We start from the raw sequence: 23,031 nt of genomic DNA on the forward strand, positions 1-23,031 counted from the left end.
TGGCACTATGAGGCAGCAGGGCTGCCCGGCACACATTTAAAAAGAATGTTTTTAAAATATATTTATTCAGATTTTTAACACAATTTTTCACCCTTACAAACAAACCCCCCCACCCCCGTAACAAACAGAAAGAAAACGCACATAGCAAGACATAAACATGGTAAAACGATACGTTACAGAACTTTGTACATTGGATTCCTCCTGTACATGTCAGTTTTCCAGATCCTTCATGTATTTCTTGCTCAAGTACCCCCCCAGACAGACCCCCTTTCCCCCTCCCTCTCTCTCTCTTTCCCCCCCCCCCCCCCCCCCCACGCAAGACATTCTCCTCTTCTCCCCCCCCCCCCCCCCCCCGGGTTGCTGCTGCTGCTGACCGACCTTCATCTAACAGCGAGGTAGTCTAGGAATGGTTGCCACCGCCTGTAGAACCCCTGCGCAGACCCTCTCAAGGCAAACTTTATCCTCTCTAACTTGATAAACCCTGCCATATCATTTATCCAGGCCTCCACGCTGGGGGGCTTCGCCTCCTTCCACAGGGTAGGTCCGATCAAGGACAGTAGCGGGAGATTGTGTATTGAGTCTGAAGAGATAGGGGAGGTCTTGAACGAGTATTTTTCTTCTGTATTTACAAATGAGAGGGGCGATATTGTTGGAGAGGACAGTGTGAAACAGATTGGTAGGCTCGAGGAAATACTTGTTAGGAAGGAAGATGTGTTGGGCATTTTGAAAAACTTGAGGATAGACAAGTCCCCCGGGCCTGACAGGATATATCCAAGGATTCTATGGGAAGCAAGAGATGAAATTGCAGAGCCGTTGGCAATGATCTTTTCGTCCTCACTGTCAACAGGGGTGGTACCAGGGGATTGGAGAGTGGCGAATGTCGTGTCCCTGTTCAAAAAAGGGACTAGGGATAACCCTGGGAATTACAGGCCAGTTAGTCTTATTTCGGTGGTAGGCAAAGTAATGGAAAGGGTACTGAAGGATATGATTTCTGAGCATCTGGAAAGACACTGCTTGATTAGGGATAGTCAGCATGGATTTGTGAGGGGTAGGTCTTGCCTTACAAGTCTTATTGAATTCTTTGAGGAGGTGACCAAGCATGTGGATGAAGGTAAAGCAGTGGATGTAGTGTACATGGATTTTAGTAAGGCATTTGATAAGGTTCCCCATGGTAGGCTTCTGCAGAAAGTAAGGAGGCATGGGATAGTGGGAAATTTGGCCAGTTGGATAACAAACTGGCTAACCGATAGAAGTGAGAGAGTGGTGGTGGATGGCAAATATTCAGCCTGGATCCCAGTTACCAGTGGCGTACCGCAGGGATCAGTTCTGGGTCCTCTGCTGTTTGTGATTTTCATTAATGACTTGGATGAGGGAGTTGAAGGGTGGGTCAGTAAATCTGCAGAAGATACGAAGATTGGTGGAGTTGTGGATAGTAAGGAGGGCTGTTGTCGGCTGCAAAGAGACATAGATAGGATGCAGAGCTGGGCTGAGAAGTGGCAGATGTAGTTTAAGCCTGAAAAGTGTGAGGTCCATTTTGGAAGGACAAATATGAATGCGGAATACAGGGTTAACGGTAGAGTTCTTGGCAATGTGGAGGAGCAGAGAGATCTTGGGGTCTATGTTCATACATCTTTGAAAGTTGCTACTCAAGTGGATAGAGCTGTGAAGAAGGCCTATGGTATGCTCGCGTTCATTAACAGAGGGATTGAATTTAAGAGCCGTGAGGTGATGATGCAGCTGTACAAAACTTTGGTAAGGCCACATTTGGAGTACTATGTACAGTTCTGGTCGCCTCATTTTAGGAAGGATGTGGAAGCTTTGGAAAAGGTACAAAGGAGATTTACCAGGATGTTGCCTGGAATGGAGAGTAGGTCTTACGAGAAAAGGTTGAGGATGCGAGGCCTTTTCTCATTAGAACGGAGAAGGATGAGGGGCGACATGATAGAGGTTTATAAGATGATCAGGGGAATAGATAGAGTAGACAGTCAGAGACTTTTTCCCCGGGTGGAACAAACCATTACAAGGGGACATAAATCTAAGGTGAAAGGTGGAAGATATAGGAGGGATATCAGAGGTAGGTTCTTTACCCAGAGAGTAGTAGGGGCATGGAATGCACTGCCTGTGGAAGTAGTTGAGTCGGAAACATTAGGGACCTTCAAGCAGCTATTGGATAGGTACATGGATTACGGTAAAATTATATAGTGTAGATTAATTTGTTCTTAAGGGCAGCACGGTAGCATTGTGGATAGCACAATTGCTTCACAACTCCAGGGTCCCAGGTTCAATTCCAGCTTGGATCACTGTCTATGCAGAGTCTGCACATCCTCCCCGTGTGTGCGTGGGTTTCCTCCGGGTGCTCCGGTTTCCTCCCACAGTCCAAAGATGTGCAGGTTAGGTGGATTGGCCATGATAAATTGCCCTTAGTGTCCAAAATTGCCCTTGGTGTTGGGTGGAGGTGTTGACCTTGGGTAGGGTGCTCTTTCCAAGAGCCGGTGCAGACTCAAAGGGCCGAATGGCCTCCTTCTGCACTGTAAATTCAATGATAATCTACGATTAATCTAGGCCAAAGGTTCGGCACGACATCGTGGGCCGAAGGGCCTGTTCTGTGCTGTATTTTCTATGTTCTATTAGCAAGATCTTTCGCGGGCTACTTGGGACGCAAAGGCCAGAATGCCGGCCTCTTTCGCCTCCTGCACTCCCGGCTCGTCCTCTGCTCCAAATATTGCTAGCCCCCAGATTGGCTTGACCCGGACTTTCACCACCTTAGATATTGTTCCCGCCACACCCCTCCAGAACCCCTCCAGTGCCGGCCATGACCAAAACATATGGACATGGTTTGCCGGGCTTCCTGAGCATCTCCCACATCTGTCCTCCACGCCAAAGAACCTGCTCAGCCTCGCCCCCGTCATGTGCGCTCTATGAACCACCTTAAACTGTATCAGGCTAAGCCTGGCACACGAAGAAGAGGAATTAACCCTACTTGGGGCATCAGCCCATAGCCCCGCCTCAATCTCCTCCCCCAGCTCCTCCTCCCATTTACCCTTCAGCTCCTCTACCAACGCCTCCCCCTCTTCTTTCATCTCTTGGTATATCGCCGACACCTTGCCCATACACCCGAGATCACGCAGTCTTGAATTTCCTGTGCCGGGAGCAACGGGAATTCCCTCACCTGTCGCCTCACAAACGCCCTCACCTGCATGTATCTGAAAGCATTTCCCGGGGGTAGCCCAAACTTCTCCTCCAGTGACCCTAGGCTCGCAAACGTCGCATCAATGAACAAGTCCTCCATTCTTCTAATCCCTGCTCGATGCCAGCGCTGAAACCCCGCCGTCCATCCTCCCTGGGACAAACCGATGGTTACCCCTGATCGGGGACCACACCGAGGCTCCCATTGCACCCCTGTGCCGTCTCCACTGGCCCCAGATCTTTAGCGTTGCCGCCACCACCGGACCCATGGTGTACCTTGTTGGCGAGAGCGGCAGCGGTGCCGTCACCAGTGCCCCAAGGCTCGTTTCCTTGCAGGACGCCATCTCCAACCTCTTCCATGCCGCCCCCTCTCCCTCCATCACCCACTTACGGATCATCGCCACATTTGCTGCCCAGTAGTAGCCACCTAGATTCGGCAGCGCCAATCCTCCTCGGTCCCTACTGCGCTCCAGAAGCCCCCTCCTTACTCTCGGGGTCTTATTCGCCCACACAAAACCCATCATACTCCTGCCTACCCTCTTAAAAAGGCCTTGGTGATTACAATTGGAAGGCACTGGAACACAAAAAGAAACCTCGGGAGGACCACCATTTTGACCGACTGCACCCTACCCGCTAGCGAGAGCAGCAACATGTCCCATCGTTTGAAGTCCTCCATCTGCTCCACCAGCCTCGTCAGATTCAGTTTATGTAGGGCCCCCCAACTCCTAGCTATTTGGATCCCCAGGTATCGGAAGCTCCTTTCCGCCCTCCTCAGCGGTAGATCGTCTATCCCCCTTTCCTGGTATCCTGACTGTACTACAAAAAGCTCACTCTTCCCTACATTAAGCTTATAGCCTGAAAAATCCCCAAACTCCCTTAGAGTCTGCATGACCTCCACCATCCCCTCCACTGGATCCACCACATACAGCAACAGGTCGTCTGCATAAAGCGACACTCGATGCTCCTCTCCCCCTCGGACCACCCCCCTCCATTTCCTGGACTCCCTTAATGACATGGCCAAGGGTTCAATTGCTAATGCAAACAACAGGGGGGACAGGGGGCACCCCTGCCTCGTCCCACGGTACAGCCGAAAATACTCCGACCTCCGCCGATTCGTCACCACACTCGCCACGGGGCTCTGTAAAGGAGCTTAACCCAACTAATAAACCCTCCCCCGAACCCAAACCTACGCAGCAATTCCCAGAGGTACTCCCACTCTACTCGTTCAAAGGCCTTCTCCGCGTCCATAGCTGCCACTATCTCCGCCTCTGCCTCCACCGATGGCATCATTATCACGTTTTGGAGCCGTCGCACATTGGTGTTTAGCTGCCTACCCGTTACAAATCCCTTCTGGTCCTCGTGGATCACCCCCAGGACACAGTCCTCGATCCTCGTAGCCAGCACTTTTGCCAGCAACTTAGCATCCACGTTGAGGAGCGAGATCGGCCTGTACGACCCACATTGCAGTGGGTCCTTGTCCCGCTTCAGGATCAAAGAGATCGTCGCCTCCGACATTGTCGGGGGCAGGGTCCCTCCCTCCGTTGCCTCATTAAAAGTCCTCACGAGCAGCGGGGCTAACAGGTCTACGTACTTCCTATAGAACTCAACCGGGAACCCGTCCGGTCCCGGGGCCTACCCTGCCTGCATACTCCCCAGACCTTCGCTCAGCTCCTCCAACCCAATTGGTGCCCCCAAACCAGCCACCTCCTGCTCCTCCACCCTCAGGAACCTCAGTTGGTCCAAGAATCATCTCATCCCCTCTTCACCCGCTGGGGGCTGGGATCTGTACAGCTCCTCATAGAAGGCCTTGAATGCCTCGTTTACTTTCGTCGCACTCCGCACCGTGGCTCCCCTTCCATCCTTGACTCCACCTATTTCCCTCGCTGCCATCCTCTTACGGAGCTGGTGAGCCAGAATCCGCTCGCCTTCTCCCCATACTCATACGTCGCCTCCTGCGCTTTCCTCCACTGTGCCTCTGCCTTCCCTGTGGTCAACAGGTCAAACTCCGTCTGGAGACGTCACCTTTCCCTAAGTAATCCCTCTTCAGGGGCCTCTGCGTATCTCCTGTCCACTCTTAAAATCTCCCCCACTAACCTCTCCCTTTCCATGCCCTCTATCTTCTCCCTATGAGCCCTGATGGAGATTAGCTCTCCCCTGATCACCGCCTTCAGCGCCTCCCATACCACCCCCACCTGCACCTCCCCGTTGTCGTTGGCCTCCAAGTACCTTTCGATACACCCCCTCATCCTCCCACACACCGCCTCATCTGCCAGCAGTCCCACATCCAACCGCCACAACGGGCGTTGGTCCCTCTCCTCTCCCAACTCCAGTTCCACCCAGTGCGGGGCGTGATCTGAAATGGCTATGGCCGAATACTCCGTTCCCTCGACTTTCGGGATCAGCGCCGTGCCCAGAACAAAAAAATCTATCCGGGAGTAGGCTTTGTGCACGTGGGAGAAAAAAGAAAATTCCCTGGCCTGCGGCCTGGCAAACCTCCACGGGTCCACTCCCCCCATCTGGTCCATAAACCCCCTAAGCACCTTGGCTGCAGCCGGCCTCTTTCCGGTCCTAGATCTGGAGCGATCCAGTGCTGGGTCCAACACCGTATTAAAATCCCCACCCATTATCAAGCTTCCTACCTCCAGGTCCGGAATGCGCCCCAACATGCGCTTCATGAATCCGGCATCATCCCAGTTCGGGGTGTATACATTTACCAATACCACCCACGTCCCCTGCAGCTTACCGCTCACAATCACGCATCGACCTCCATTGTCCGCTACTATGTTCTTGGCCTCAAACGACACCCGCTTCCCCACCAATATTGCCACCCCTTAGTTCTTCGCATCCAGCCCCGAATGGAATACCTGTCCTACCCATCCCTTTCTTAACCTGACCTTATCCGCCACCTTCAAATGTGTCTCCTGGAGCATGACCACGTCTGCCTTCAGTCCCTGGAAGTGCGCGAACGCTCGGGGCCCTCTTTACCGGCCCATTCAGGCCCCTCGCATTCCATGTTATCAGCCGGATTGGGGTGCCTCCCACCCCACCCCCCCTGCCGACTCGCCATCTCCTTTTCTAGGCCAGTCCCGTGCCAGCGCCGCCCTCGCCCTCCAGTCCCCCAGACGGGAGACCCCCGCCCCGACCACCTCTTCTGTGTCCCATTCCCCTTCGGCCAGTGCAGCAGCAACCCTATTTCTCCCCCCCCCCCAAGACCTGTGTCTAGCTCTTCTGTTCCCCCCCATAGCACTCCCGTAAGTCAGCTGACTCCTGCTGACCCCGGCTTCCCCCACCGTCCCATTGACCCCCCCCCCCCGTGTGGGAATCTCCCAATCAGTGTGCGCTCCTCCATTCCCCCCCCCCGTTCTTCCCTCGCGCGGGAAAAAGCCCACGATTTCCTAAGCCTGCCCCGCCCCCTCTGGCGCAGGTCCTGTCGTGGCCTCGTCTCAATTCCCCCATCCCCGAGCCTCCTCACCCTCCAGCAGCAGCGCTTACCGTCTCGTACGGTCTTCTCACCTTTCCCCATCCCCATCCATCCCCCAGCCCGTGGAACATTTCCTGCGCGTGATTAACACCCTATGTACATCAAACATCCCCCCCACCCTCACAAACCCTCACTTTGAGTCCAACTTTTCAGTTTGAATAAAGGTCCAAGCCTCCTCAGGCGTTTCAAAATAGTGATGTTGATCCTTGTATGTGACCCACAATCGCGCTGGCTGCAGCATTCCGAATCTCACTCCTTTCTGGTGCAGCACCGCCTTGGCCCGGTTGAAACCCGCTCTCCTCTTTGCTACCTCCGTGCTCCAGTCTGGGTATATTCGGATCTCCGCATTCTCCCAGCTGCTGCTCCGCTCTTTCTTGGCCCATTTCAAGACCCTCTCTCTGTCCGTGAAATGGTGAAACCTCACCACAATCGCCCTTGGCGGCTCGTTAGTCTTGGGCCTCCTCGCCAGCACCCGGTGTGCCCCATCCAGCTCCAATGGCCTCGAAGCATCATCGACTCGAGCATCGTGCTCGCATATGCCCAGGCATCGGCCCCCTTCAGGGAGATCCAGGATCCGAAGATTCTTTCTCCTCGACCTGTTCTGCAGATCTTGGAATCTTCCCGCCCACCTCTTGTGCAGCGCCTCGTGCGCCTCCACCCTCACCACCAGGCCCAAGATCTCGTCTTCGTTCTCATTAACTTTTTTCTGCACCTCCTGGATCTTTACCTCGTGGGCCTTCTGGGTCATCCCTAGTCCTTCAATCGCCGACAGCATAGGCGCCAGCATCTCTTTCCGCAGCTCCTCAAAACAGCGCTTAATGAACTCTTGCAGCTCCGGCCCACATTCCACTTTATCTCCGGCCACCGCGATTTTGTTTTTCGTCCCTCGCTTCTCCCGCTGCTCCAACGCCGTTTTTTTTCCGTTTCGCTTCTTGTCTTATCCATAAACGGTGAAGGGGGACCTCACTCTCCCCTTCCCACACGGAACGTCTTCAAAAAATTCCCGTTGGGGCTCTTCTAGAGAGCCCGAAAGTCCGTGATCGCGGGAGCTGCCGAATCGTGCGGCTTAGCTCCGCATCGCCGCAACCGGAAGTCCCTGCCCGGCACACATTATCCATGTGTATTTAACAATATGTCAATGCAGAAGGACCAACACCTGGAATCCTATATTCTGGGCAAAACAATGGGATTGATTTTATGCCTCCACTAATTAGACCTTCAGGATCACCCACAGGCCTGCAGAAGTGGGTTTCTGGAGTGGAGAATGACTGCCCTTGACATTAATTTAGTTCTGACCAAGTGTGGCATGAAGGAGTCCAAGTAAAACTGAAATCAGTGTGAATTAGTGGTGGGAAAGCTCCCCACTGACTGGAGTTATACCTAGCACAGAGGAAAATGGTTGTGGTTGATGGAGGCCAATTACCTCAGCCCCAGGGGAGGAGATCCTCAGGGTTGTAGTTGCCAGACCCAACCATCTTCAGCTGCTTCCCCAGTGACCATCCCTCCATCCTAAGGTCTGAAGTGGGACGTTTTCTTATAATTGCAGCTCATTCACAACTCCTCAATTAATGGAACAATCTGTTCCTGCAAGCAGTGGGAACAATGATCAGGCTTGGGCTGGTAAGTAACATTTGTGCCACACAAATGTTAAGGCAATGATCTTCTCCAACCATCTCCCCATGACATCTAATGGCATTATTGTTGTGTGCCCTCCTGCATCAAAATCCTGAGAATCATCATTGATTAGAAGCTCAACTGGACCAACCACATAAATACTATGCTACAGGAACTTATCAGAGGCTGGGGGCTGACTTCTCTGCAACAAAATCGCGATCGGCACGAGGGCGGAGAATGGGCGTTTACGGCAAAATCCAGTCCGACGCCCCTCCGCAATTCTCCGGTTACCGGAGAATCACGCAAATCGCAGGTAGGGGGCCATTACCAGAAGCCCCTGCGGCGATTCTCCCAGGAAAACTGTCCGAGTTCCTGACTGCGTGGTTCTAACCATGTTTTGCCTGTTGGGAACGGCTGGTGGCGGCTGCGGACTCAGTCCGCGGCCGCCCTGGTGGGGGGCGGGGGGGATCCTTCAACGGCGGGGGGACCTCACAGATGGCCAGGCAAGCGATCAGGCGGCACCGCTCCGCGGGCGTGCGCGATCACGGGACGGACTACTTAGTTCATCATGGTCCACGGTGTGAGTCCGTCACGTCACACGGGGCAGCCACCGCAGGCCGCCCCATGTGCATGCACGGAATCCCAACCGAAAGTGCAGGGCCCCATATCCGCAGCCAGAGCTATGAGGAGCACTCCGGGGCCCTGCTGAACCCCTGCACGTAGGAGAATCACTCTGGACTTAAAGAAAGTCCAGAGTGAAACGCCTGTGTTTTGATGCTGGATTGGGGACATAGCCCCATTATTGGAGAATCCCGCCCTGGGTATTCTTCTGCTGACCGGAATCTTTGCACCATCTACAAGATGCGAGTCGGAATATTCTCCAGTTCACCTGGATGAGTGCAACTACATCAACATTTACTGGGATGTTCCGAGTAACAAAAGGACCTTGGCGTGTTTGTCCATGGATCTCCTCTGAAAGCAGAAAGACAGGTTAATAGGCTGGTGAAAAAGACATATTGGACACTTGCCTTTATCAATTGAGGCATAGATTACAAAAGCATGGAGGTCATGTTGGAGTTGTGTAGAACTTACTGAGGCCAAAGAACAAAGAAATGTACAGCACAGGAACAGGCCCTTCGGCCCTCCAAGCCCGTGCCCACCATGCTGCCCGACTAAACTACAATCTTCTACACTTCCTGGGTCCGTATCCCTCTATTCCCATCCTATTCATGTATTTGTCAAGATGCCCCTTAAATGTCACTATCGTCCCTGCTTCCACCACCTCCTCCGGCAGCGAGTTCCAGGCACCCACTACCCTCTGTGCCTCGTACATCTACTCTAAACCATTCCCCTCGCACCTTAAACCTATGCCCCCTAGTAATTGACCCCCTCGACCCTGGGAAAAAGTCTCTGACTATCCACCCCGTCTATGCCCCTCATAATTTTGTAGACCTCTGTCAGGTCGCCCCTCAACCTCCTTCGTTCCAGTGAGAACAAACCGAGTTTATTCAACCGCTCCTCATAGCTAATGCCCTCCATACCAGGCAACATTCTGGTAAATCTCTTCTGCACCCTCTCTAAAGCATCCACATCCTTCTGGTAGTGTGGCGACCAGAATTGAACACTATACTCCAAGTGTGGCCTAACTTAGGTTCTATACAGCTGCAACATGACTTGCCAATTCTTATACTCAATGCCCCGGCCAATGAAGGCAAGCATGCCGTATGCCTTCTTGACTACCTTCTCCACCTGTGTTGCCCCTTTCAATGACCTGTGGACCTATACTCCTAGATCTCTCTGACTTTCAATATTCTTGAGGGTTCTACCATTCACTGTATATTCCCTATCTGCATTAGACCTTCCAAAATGCATTACCTCACATTTGTCCGGATTAAACTCCATCTGCCATCTCTCCGCCCAAGTCTCCAAACAATCTAAATCCTGCTGTATCCTCGGACAGTCCTCATCGCTATCCGCAATTCCACCAACCTTTGTGTTGTCTGCAAACTTACTAATCAGACCAGTTGCATTTTCCTCCAAATCATTTATATATACTACAACCAGCAAAGGTCCCAGCACTGATCCCTGTGGAACACCACTGGTCACAGCCCTCCAATTAGAAAAGCATCCTTCCATTGCTACTCTCTGCCTTCTATGATCTAGCCAGTTCTGTATCCACCTTGCCAGCTCACCCCTGATCCCGTGTGACTTCACTTTTTGTACTAGTCTACCATGAGGGACCTTGTCAAAGGCCTTACTGAAGTCCACATAGACAACATCCACTGCCCTACCTGCATCAATCATCTTTGTGACCTCCTCGAAAAACTCTATCAAGTTAGTGAGACACGACCTCCCCTTCACAAAACCATGCTGCCTCTCACTATTTCATATTTCTCTTTCCTCTTCACTTTTACATAGAACCCTTTGGGACTTGTGGCAATCAACATCCCTGCACAGGCAATAGTTAACTGATCAGTAGCTGGTTTTGATTCTGCACGCTACATGCTTCACTGGTTAGCCATTGGTTATTTACTCAGTTTTACTAGCAATTTGGAATTTCCAGTTGGAAATAATAACTTGGCACTTTATATGTAGGGAAACATTTTGTAATCAGGCAGAAGTTTATACTGAGCCAGAGAAGGTAATAGAAAAAAGAGATTACATTTATATAGTGCTTGACAAAAGCTCAAGTTGCCCTAAAGCACTTTACAGCTAATGAAGATGCTTTGAAGTGCAGTCTTTGTTACAATGTGGGAAGCACACCACCCATTTTGTGCACAGCATGGAGACAGTAATGTGATGATGACCAGATAGTCTGTGATGTTGGTTGAGAAATAAACCTTGTCCAGATCACTGGGAAGAGCTCTGCTCTTCAAAATAGTGCCGTGGGATCTTTAGCATGAGATGGTTTAATGTCCCACATGTCTCTGCACTTAACAGGGTTGGCCTCCATCTATGTGGCTGCCTTATTCTTCCTAGCAAAATGTACAACATTGCACTACTGTGATGAATGATATCTGTATACATATGTACCTTTAATGCATAGGTCCCTTTAAGACCGGGTTTGGAACCCTGGGGGACTCCGGCTCCGCCCCCGCCCCCAGGGAACTGTATATAAGGTTGCGTTCAGTGGGCAGCGTGCAGTGAGCGCACTTCTCGGCAGCTGTCTGGTTCTCTGGTAATTAAAGCCTTTAAATTATCAATCCTCTCTCCTGAGTCGTAATTGAGGGTATCTCAACTACTTTGCAAGTTCTTAATGCCTTCCTTTATTTTGTCACCATCCTCCTCTGTATTAATACTAAAATACTGTTCAAGTCTATGGAATGGGGCCAGACTTTAATAACACAAATGTGTTATGTATTCCAGGTGACCTTTTTTAAAATCCCTATTAACCATGTAACAATGAACAAAATTCAATTCTTGCCTATATTCCTTTTTCTAGGGCGACTCTGGTATCTGATCTAGTCAAGCGCGGAACAACAATGCTACAAAATGCAATGAAAGACGAGAAGATCAACCTACCCGAGCTACTTGAAATTGTGACCATTGATCTCTGTGAAGAAGGCAGGCAGGCTGTGATTAAAGGCAGAGAGTAAGCATCTCTGAGATTTGAGTGCTGGTTGTGTAGCAAGTGTCCATCCTATTTTGAACAAAAACCCGAGGGAAGACAATAGTGTGAGAAAGTATAAAATATCAACAGCTTGTGTCGAACTTAATAAAATGTCGCAAGGCTCCTCAGAACCTTTGGTCTAGTCAGGTGAAAGCTCAAATCATTGTCGAATATGAAAATTGGGGTGCTCAAGATGCACGCATTGTAGGAGTGCCCACCTTTGAGGGTTGCAGGGAGGCTGTGGAGGGATTTTAAAAAAAATATATGTTTATTCAAAGTTTTTCCAACAAATATTTTCAACCAATTAAAGCCCCCCTCCCCGTAACAGAAAAGAAAAAGAGAAAAGAACAGAGCAAAACATAAACATATCAATCAAACATAATACAGAACTTATACAATGGGTTTCTCCCGCACATATTAACCCTCCCATATGCTTTTTACAAGTACCCCTGGGAAATAAAACCTCCCCCACCCGCCCAAATAGCCCCCCCCCCCCCCCCCCCCGGGCTGCTGCTGCTGACCGACCTCATTCTAACGCTCCGCGGGATAGTCTAGGAACGGTTGCCACCGCCTGAAGAACCCCTGCGCAGACCCTCTCAAGGCAAACTTTATCCTCTCCGGCTTAATGAACCCTGCCATGTCATTTATCCAGGCTTCCACACTGGGGGGCTTCACGTCTTTCCACATGAGCAAGATCCTCCGCCGGGCTACCAGGGACGCAAAGGCCAGAATACCGGCCTCTTTCGCCTCCTGCATTCCTGGCTCGTCCGCCACCCCAAATAATGCCAGCCCCCAACTTGGTTTGACCTGGACTTTCACCACCTTGGACATAGTCCTCGCGAAACCCCTCCAGAACCCATCCAGTGCCGGGCACGCCCAAAACATGTGGATGTGATTCGCCGGGCTTCCCGAGCATCTCTCACATCTGTCCTCCACCCCAAAGAACCTACTCAGCCTCGCCCCTGTCATATGCGCTCTGTGAATAACCTTAAACTGTATCAGGCTGAGCCTGGCACATGAGGAAGAGGAATTAACCCTACTCAGGGCATCCGCCCACAGACCCTCTTCAATCCCCTCCCCCAACTCCTCCTCCCACTTGCCCTTCAGCTCCTCTACCAAAGCCTCCCCCTCTTCTTTCATCTCCTGCTATATCGCCGAAACCTTGCCTTCTCCGACCCATACACCCGAAATCACCCTGTCCTGAATCCTCTGTGCCGGGAGCAACAGGAATTCCCTCACCTGCCGCCTCACAAACGCCTCACTTGCATATACCTGAACGCATTTCCCGGGGGTAACCTGAACTTCTCCTCCAGCGCCCCATGGCTCACAAACATCCTGTCTATAAACAGGTCCCCCATCCTTCTGATCCCTGCCCGATGCCAGCTCCGAAACCCCCCGTCCATCCTCCCTGGGACGAACCGATGGTTCTCCCGGATCGGGGACCACACCGAGGCTCCCATCTCACCCCTATGTCGTCTCCACTGCCCCCTGATCTTTAGCGTTGCCGCCACCACCGGACTCGTGTACCTTGTCGGCGAGAGCGGCAGCGGTGCCGTCACCAGCGCCCTCAGGCTCGTTCCTTTGCAGGACGCCATCTCCAACCTCTTCCATGCTGCCCCCTCTCCCTCTATTACCCACTTACGGATCATCGCCACGTTGGCTGCCCAATAGTAGCCACCCAGATTCGGCAACGCCAGGCCCCTCTGTCCCTACTACGCTCCAGAAACCCCCTCCTTACCCTCGGAGTCTTGTTTGCCCACACAAAACCCATGATGCTCCTACCTACCCGCTTAAAAAAGGCCTTGGTAATCATAATAGGAAGGCACTGGAACACAAAATGAAACCTTGGGAGGACCATCATTTTAATCGACTACCCTGACCGCGAGCGAGAGTGGCACACATCCCATCTTTTGAAGTCCTCTACCAGCCGCGTCAAATTAAGTTTGTGCAGGGCCCCCCAGCTCCTAGCTACCTGGATCCCCAAGTACCGAAAGCTCCTTTCCGCCCTCCTCAACGGTAGGTCGTCTATCCCTCTTCCCTGGCCCCCTGGATGCACCACAAAGAGCTCACTTTTCCCTACATTGAGCTTATAGCCCGAGAAGTCCCCAAACTCCCTCAGGATCCTCATGACCTCCACCATCCCCTCCACTGGATCTGCCACATACAGCAACAGGTCGTCCGCATACAGCGACACTCGATGCTCCTCTCCCCCTCGGACCACCCCCCTCCAGTTCCTGGACTCCCTTAATGCCATGGCCAAAGGTTCAATTGCTAATGCAAACAACAGGGGGCACCCCTGCCTCGTCCCTCGATACAGCCGAAAATACTCCGACCTCCGCCGATTCGTAGCCACACTCGCCACCGGGGCTCTATATAGGAGCTTAATCCAACTGATAAACCCCTCCCCAAACCCAAACCTCCGCAACACTTCCCAGAGATACTCCCACTCCACCCGGTCAAAGGCCGTCTCCGAGTCCATAGCTGCCACTAACTCCGCCTCCTCCTCCACCGATGGCATCATAATCACGCTTAGGCGCCTCCGCACTTGGTGTTTAGCTGCCTGCCCTTTACAAATCCCGTTTGGTCCTCATGAATCACCCCCGGGACACAGTCCTCAATTCTCGTAGCCAGCACTTTTGCCAGCAACTTAGCATCCACATTGAGGAGCGAGATTGGTCTATACAACCCACATTGCAGTGCGTCCTTGTCCCACTTCAGGATCAGAGAGATCAGCGCCCCGGACATTGTTGGGGGCAGGGTCCCCCCCTCCCTTGCCTCATTGAAAGTCCTCACTAGCAACGGGGCTAACAGGTCCGGATACTTCCTGTAAAACTCAACCGGGAACCTATCTGGCCCCGGGGCCTTCCCCGCCTGCATGCTCCCCAGTCCTTTAACCAGCTCTTCCAACCCAATTGGCGCCCCCAAACCAGCCACCTCCTGCTCCTCCACCCTCGGGAACCTCAGTTGATCTAGAAATCGTCGCATCCCCGCTGGGGGCTGAGACCTGTACAGCTCCTCATAAAAGTCCTGAAATGCCTCATTTACTTTCACCGCACTCCGCACCGTAGTTCCCCTGCTATCCTTGACTCCACCTATCTCCCTCGCTGCCATCCTCTTACGGAGCTGGTGTACCAGCATCCGGCTAGCCTTCTCCCCATACTCGTACGTCGCCCCCTGTGCTTTCCTCCACTGTGCCGCTGCCTTCCCTGTGGTCAACAGGTCGAATTCCGTCTGGAGACTTCGCCGCTCCCTAAGTAGTCCCTCCTCGGGGGCCTCCACATATCTCCTGTCTACCCTTAGGATCTCCCCCACGAACCTCTCCCTTTCCCTGTCCTCTCTCTTCTCCCTGTGAGCCCTGATGGAGATGAACTCTCCCCTGACCACCGCCTTCAGCGCCTCCCATACTACCCCCACCTGCACCTCCCCGTTGTCGTTGGCCTCCAAATACCTTTCAATGCACTCCCGCACACCACCTCATCTGCCAGTAATCCCACATCCAGACGCCACAGCGAGAGTTGGTCCCTCTCCTCTCCTAACTCCAGCTCCACCCAGTGCGGGGCGTGGTCTGAGATGGCTGTGGCCGAGTATTCCGTTCCCTCCACTTTCAGGATCAGCGCCCTACTCAAAACGAAAAAATCTATCTGGGAGTAGGCTCTGTGTACGTGAGAAAAAAAAGAAAATTCCCTGGCCAGGGGCCTAGCAAATCTCCACGGATCTACTCCCCCCATCTGGTCCATAAACCCCCTAAGCACCTTGGCCGCAGCCGGCCTCTTCCCCGCCCTAGATCTGGAGCGATCTAATGCTGGGTCCAACACCATGTTGAAACCCCCCCCCCCATTATCAAGCTTCCTGCCTCCAGATCCGGAATCCGCCCCAACATGTGCTTCATAAATCCAGTATCATCCCAGTTCGGGGCGTATACGTTTACCAATACCACCCACTCTCCCTGCAGCCTACCGCTCACCATCACGTATCGACCTCCATTGTCCACTACAATATTCTTGGCCTCAAACGACACCCGCTTCCCCACCAGTATTGCCACCCCTCTATTCTTTGCATCCAGCCCCGAATGGAATACCTGTCCTACCCATCCCTTTCGTAACCTGACCTGGTCTGCCACCTTCAAATGTGTCTCTTGAAGCATGACCACGTCTGCCTTGAGTCCCTTAAGTGCGCGAACACTCGGGCCCTCTTAACCGGCCCATTCAGGCACCTCACATTCCAAGTTATCAGCCGGATTGGGTGGCTCCCCCCCCCCGCCGACTAGCCATCTCCTTTTCTAGGCCAGTCCTGTGCCCGCGCCTCCCACACCCTCCAGTCCCCCAGACGGGGGACCCCATCCCAACCACCTCTTCTGTTTCCAGTTGCCCATTGGCCAATGCAGCAGCAACCCTATATCCCCCCCCTCCCCCCGCTAGATCCGTGTCTAGCTCTTTTGCTCCCCCCCATAACACTCCCGTAAGTCAGCTGACTCCTGCTGACCCCGACCTCCCCCGCCATCCCATTGACTCCCCGCCCCGTGTGGGAATTCACCCTCCCCCTCCTCCCCAGCAGTCAGTGTGCGCTCCTCCACCCCCACCCCCGTCCTTCCCTAACGCGGGAAAAAGCCCGCGCTTTCCTAAGCCGGCCCCGCTCCCTCCGGCGCAGCTCCTTTGGCGGCCTTATCCCAATTCCCCCATCCCCGGGCGTCCCCTCCCTCCAGCACCGGCACCCACATTCTCTCACAGTCTCCCTACACATAGTTAAAACCCTGTATACAACCGACATCCCCCCCCCACAACCACAGACCCTCAGTTTGAGTCCAACGTTTAAGTTTGTACAAAGGTCTAAGCCTCCTCCGGCGTTTCGAAGTAGTCGTGTCGATCCTGAAATGTGACCCACAATCGCGCTGGCTGCAGCATTCCGAACCTCACCCCCTTCCAATGGAGCACCGCCTTGGCCCGATTAAAACCAGCTCTCTTCTTTGCCACCTCCACACTCCAGTCCTGATAGATTCGGATCTCCGTATTCTCCTACCTACTACTCCGCTCTTTCTTGGCCCATCTCAAAACACACACTCTCCACGAGACGGTGAAACCTCACCACTACAGCCCTTGGCCGCTCGTTGGCCTTGGGTCTCCTCGCCAGGACCCGATGAGCCCCATCTAGCTCCAGGGGACTCGGAGAGGCCCCCGCTCCCATCAGCGAATTGAGTATCATGCTCACATATGCCCCAGCATCGGCCCCCTCCACTCCTTCAGGGAGACCCACAATCCGAAGATTCTTCCTCCTCGACCTGTTCTCCAGGTCCTGTAATCTTTCTACCCACCTCTTGTGTAGCGCCTCGTGCGCCTCCATCTTCACCGCCAGGCCCAAGATCTCATCCTCGTTCTCCGCGTTTTTTTTCCCGGATCGCCGCCCCTTGGGCCTTCTGGGTCTCCACTAACCCCTCGATCGCTGTCAGCATTGGCGCTAGCATCTCTTTCTTCAGCTCCTCAAAGCAGCGCCTGAGAAACTCCTGCTGCTCCTGCACCCATGCCGCTTGATCTCTGCCCGCCGCCATCTTGTTTTTTCTCCCTCGCACTTTTTGCTGCTCCAAAAATGCTTTTTTGACCACTCCACTCCTGGTCCAATCCATATACTATGGAGGGAGGACCTTGCTCACCTTCCCACACTGGAAGTTGTCGAATAAATTGCCGTTGGGGCTCTTCAGGAGAGCCCAAAAGTCAGTTTTAGCGGGAGCCGCCGAATGTGTGGCTTAGCTCCGCATAGCCATAACCGGAAGTGTCGCTGTGGAGGGATTTGAACACGGCGATAAAATTTTTTTAATAATGCACAGCTATTAATAGAAAATACTAGAATATCTCCTATCTTGAAATTAGTACCCTTTTCATTATTTCTCACCATGTGGGGATCATTTTTCCATCTTCTCACTGGAAGTTCACTTGGATTTGAGTTATGGCCAAGAAATGTCTCCAAAATTGGCATTTGAGACCATCCCGGTGGAATGTATGAACAGAGAAATACCCCTACCATCTAAGTCCCCCTATCTGTCCTCCTCTCGTCTAGTGTTCTGGTGTGGAATTCTCCACCTGCAAGGGTGGTTGAAACAGATTAAATAGTAGCTTTCAATCGGGAATTCTTAAAGGAAACATTAGAAGAGCTATGGGGCAAGAGCAGTGGAGTGGGACTAATTGGATAGCTCTTTCAAAGAGCCCAGCAGAGGCACAGTAGGCTGAATGGATTCTTTCTGTGCTATGTGTTTCTGTAAGTGTGTCCATGGGTTATATCGCTGGAGTATCTATCTCCGATGTGAGGTGAAGCCTAAAGTCCTTTTTCCTCCCCTCCATGAGGAAATAATTGTAATAATGTGCAGAGACGGGCAACTACTCCCCATCTCTAGTCGACTATTAATTTCCTTCAGTTTGCATAACGTAAACTGACTTTCTTCCTCACGTAATCAAATATATACTGTCACTGGTTTAAATGCGCATATTATTAATTCAGAATTACAGTTGCTGCTAGCTTGGATGTGAACATTTCATGTATTTGATGTTATTCCATCCTGTGTTTTCACGGAGTCACCCAGAATTTCTGGATGTCTGCGATCGGAGGCGTTACCTGAGGGCTTGGGATTTCTGACATCTTGTCATAAGATATGGCTCAGCCATCCCTCTATCTGATATTCAAATTCAAATCTGACATTTTGGTGAAACTATGATTAGAGTAAAATATTTCTCTTTTTTCACCTTTGCAGATTCTGTGGCAGAAAGGGACCAGAAGCAATTCAAGTTCTGCTTCCAGGAGAGACATCCGCCTCGGTTAAATTTTCAGATGTTTTATGTAGATACAGCCCCCACTTGCCTTAACCTGCACTCCTTGGGTTGGTGGGTAGGGTGCCCTTCCTAACTCCTGCTTTGGTCTGCAACCCAATCACTGCTCCCCAATTCCATGCACACCTCGCATTAATGCATGTCTGACTCATTTCAGTCCAACTTTCATCCTACCCAAAGCAGAGACTATTAGTCACCAGAGATCGAGGATGATTGAAGTCATAGAAATTAATGTTCCCATAAGCATGAGGTAGGTTTCTAATGTGAGTGCTAACTACAGTCAGCTGAAGACTGCCAGGGGATGCAGTGAAGCTGTCTTTACCAGCTAATTCCAAAGAATTGGATAAGTACATGACAGAAAGATTAATGAGCGTTTGCACAATGATGTGCTGGACACCTGGGACCTCCCTGGTGGATAGCAGTGAATATAGAAAAGTACAGCACAGAACAGGACCTTCGGCCCACGATGTTGTGCCGAACCTTTGTCCTAGATTAATCATAGATTATCATAGAATTTACAGTGCAGAAGGAGGCCATTCAGCCCATCGAGTCTGCATCGGCTCTTGGAAAGAGCACCCTCCCCAAGGTCAACACCTCCACCCTATCCCCATAACCCAGTAACCCCACCCAACTCTAAGGGCAATTTTGGACACTAAAGGCAATTTATCATGGCCAATCCACCTAACCTGCACATCTTTGTACTGTGGGAGGAAACCGGAGCACCCGGAGGAAACCCACGCACACACGGGGAGGATGTGCAGACTCCGCACAGACAGTGACCCAAGCCGGAATCGAACCTGGGACCCTGGAGCTGTGAAGCAATTGTGCTATCCACAATGCTACCGTGCTGCCCTTAAGAACAAATTAATCGACACTATATCATTCTACTGTGATCCATGTACCTATCCAATAGCTGCTTGAAGGTCCCTAATGTTTCTGACTCAACTACTTCCACAGGCAGTGCATTCCATGCCCCCACTACTCTGGGTAAAGAACCTCTGATATCCCTCCTATATCTTCCACCTTTCACCTTAAATTTATGTCCCCTTGTAATGGTTTGTTCCACCCGGGTAAAAAGTCTCCGACTGTCTACTCTCTCTATTCCCCTGATCCTCTATCAAGTCGCCCCCCATTCTTCTCCGTTCTAATGAGAAAAGGCCAAACACCCTCAACCTTTTCTCGTAAGACCTACTCTCCATTCCAGGCATTATTCTGGTAAATCTCCTTTGCACCTTTTCCAAAGCTTCCATATCCTTCCTAAAATGAGGCGACCAGAACTGTACACACTACTCCAAATGTGGCCCTTACCAAGGTTTTGTACAGCTGCATCATCACCTCACGGCTCTTAAGTTCAATCCCTCTGTTAATGAACGCTGGCACACCATAGGCCTTCTTCACAGCTCTATCCACTTGAGTGGCAACTTTCAAAGATGTATGAACATAGAACCCAAGATCTCTCTGCTCCTCCACATTGCCAAGAACCCTACCGTTAACCCTGTATTCCGCATTCATATTTGTCCTTCCAAAATGGACAACCTCTCACTTTTCAGGGTTAAACTCCATATGCCAATTCTCAGCTCACCTCTGCATCCTATCTATGTCTCTTTGCAGCCGACAACAGCCCTCCTCACTATCCACAACTCCACCAATCTTCGTATTGTCTGAAAATTTACTGACCCACCCTTCAACTCCCTCATCCAAGTCATTAATGAAAATCACAAACAGCAGAGGACCCAGAACTGATCCTTGCGGTATGCCACTGGTAACTGGGATCCAGGCTGAATATTTGCCATCCACCACCACTCTCTCACTTCTATCGGTTAGCCAGTTCGTTATCCAACTGGCCAAATTTCCCACTATCCCATGCCTCCTTACTTTCTGCATAAGCCTACCATGGGGAACCTTATCAAATGCTTTACTAAAATCCATGTACACTACATCCACTGCTTTACCTTCATCCACATGCTTGGTCACCTCCTCAAAGAATTCAATAAGACTTAAGGCAAGACCTAGCCCTCACCAATCCGTGCTGACTATCCCTAATCAAGCAGTGTCTTTCCAGATGCTCAGAAATCCTATCCCTCAGTACCCTTTTCATGACTTTGCCTCCCACCGAAGTAAGACTAACTGACCTGTAATTCCCAGGGTTATCTCTATTCCCTTTTTTGAACAGGGGCACGACATTCGCCACTCTCCAATCCCCTGGTACCACCCCTGCTGACAGTGAGGACGAAAATATCATTGCCAACGGCTCTGCAATTTCATCTCTTGCTTCCCATAGAATCCTTGGATATATCCTGTCAGGCCCGGGGGACTTGTCTATCCTCAAGTTTTTCAAAATGCCCAACACATCTTCCTTCCTAACAAGTATTTCCTCGAGCTTACCAGTCTGTTTCACACTGTCCTCTCCAACAATATGGCCCCTCTCATTTTAAATACTGAAGAAAAGTACTCGTTCAAGACCTCTCCTATCTCTTCAGACCAATACACAATCTCCCGCTACTGTCCTTGATCAGACCTACCCTCGCTCTAGTCATTCTCATATTTCTCACATATGTTTAAAAGGCCTTGGGCTTTCCCTTGATCCTACCCGCCAAAGATTGTTCATGTCCTCTCTTAGCTCTCCTAATCCCTTTCTTGAGTTCCCTCCTGGCTATCTTGTATCCCTCCATCGCCCTGTCTGAACCTTGTTTCCTCAGCCTTACATACGTCTCCTTCTTCCTCTTAACAAGACATTCAACCTCTCTTGTTAACCAGGTTCCCTCACTCGACCATCTCTTCCCTGCCTGACAGGGACATACATATCAAGGACACGTAGTACCTGTTCCTTGAACAAGTTCCAAATTTCACTTGTGTCCTTCCCTGACAGCCTATGTTCCCAACTTATGCACTTCAATTCTTTTTTTTTTTTTTTTTTTTTTTTTTAACCCCCCGTCTCATTCCCTTCTTCCTACTAACACCTCGTCTCATTCCCTTCTTCCTACTAACCCCTCATCTCATTCCCTTCTTCCTACTAACCCGTCTCATTCCCTTCTTCCTACTAACCCCCCGTCTCATTCCCTTATTCCTACTAACACCTCGTCTCATTCCCTTCTTCCTACTAACCCCTCGTCTCATTCCCTTCTTCCTACTAACCCGTCTCATTCCCTTCTTCCTACTAACCCCCGTCTCATTCCCTTATTCCTACTAACACCTCATCTCATTCCCTTCTTCCTACTAACCCCTCGTCTCATTCCCTTCTTCCTACTAACCCGTCTCATTCCCTTCTTCCTTCTAACCCCTCGTCTCATTCCCTTCTTCCTACTAACCCGTCTCATTCCCTTCTTCCTACTAACCCCCCGTCTCATTCCCTTCTTCCTACTAACCCCTCATCTCATTCCCTTCTTCCTACTAACCCCTCGTCTCATTCCCTTCTTCCTACTAACCCGTCTCATTCCCTTCTTCCTACTAACCTCGCGTCTCATTCCCTTCTTCCCTACAAAACCCCTCGTCTCATTCCCTTCTTCCTACTAACCCCTCGTCTCATTCCCTTCTGCCTACTAACCCGTCTCATTCCCTTCTTCCTACTAACCCGTCTCATTCCCTTCTTCCTAATAACCCCCCGTCTCATTCCCTTCTTCCGACTAACCCCTCGTCTCATTCCCTTCTTCCTACTAACCCCTCGTCTCATTCCCTTCTTCCTACAAACCCCTCGTCTCATTCCCTTCTGCCTACTAACCCCTCGTCTCATTCCCTTCTTCCTACTAACCCGTCTCATTCCCTTCTTCCTAATAACCCCCCGTCTCATTCCCTTCTTCCGACTAACCCCTCGTCTCATTCCCTTCTTCCTACTAACCCCTCGTCTCATTCCCTTCTTCCTACTAACCCCTCGTCTCATTCCCTTCTTCCTACTAACCCCTCGTCTCATTCCCTTCTTCCTACTAACCCCTCGTCTCATTCCCTTCTTCCTACTAACCCCTCGTCTCATTCCCTTCTCCTACTAACCCCCTCGTCTCATTCCCTTCTTCCTACTAACCCCATGTCTCATTCCCTTCTTCCTACTAACCTCTCGTCTCATTCCCTTCTTCCTACTAACCCCCCGTCTTATTCCTTTCTTCCTACTAACCCCTCGCCTCAATCCCTTCTTCCTACTAACCCCTCGTCTCATTCCCTTCTTCCTTCTAACCCCTCGTCTCATTCCCTTCTTCCTTCTAACCCTCGTCTCATTCCCTTCTTCCGACTAACCCCTCGTCTCATTCCCTTCCTCCTTCTAACCCCTCGTCTCATTCCCTTCTTCCTCTAACCCCTCGTCTCATTCCCTTCTTCCTACAAACCCCTCGTCTCATTCC

General features: G+C 51.3%; 1 protein-coding gene across 2 annotated transcripts in view; it reads left to right on the plus strand.

Annotated features, from left to right (window-relative positions):
- LOC140398667 (codanin-1-like) overlaps nt 1-19,409 on the plus strand; it is a 162,957-nt gene extending 143,548 nt beyond the window's left edge. For both annotated transcript variants that reach the window (XM_072487634.1, XM_072487643.1), the window contains 2 exons: nt 11,724-11,873; nt 18,628-19,409. In XM_072487634.1, the coding sequence (XP_072343735.1) occupies nt 11,724-11,873; nt 18,628-18,739 (262 nt within the window). In that variant the 3' untranslated portion in view covers nt 18,740-19,409. The remainder of the gene's footprint in view (nt 1-11,723; nt 11,874-18,627) is intronic.
- The last annotated feature ends 3,622 nt before the right edge of the window (nt 19,410-23,031 follow it).

The sequence above is a fragment of the Scyliorhinus torazame genome, chromosome 2 (genome assembly GCF_047496885.1).
Source record: "Scyliorhinus torazame isolate Kashiwa2021f chromosome 2, sScyTor2.1, whole genome shotgun sequence".
In the NCBI taxonomy this organism is placed as follows: domain Eukaryota; kingdom Metazoa; phylum Chordata; class Chondrichthyes; order Carcharhiniformes; family Scyliorhinidae; genus Scyliorhinus; species Scyliorhinus torazame.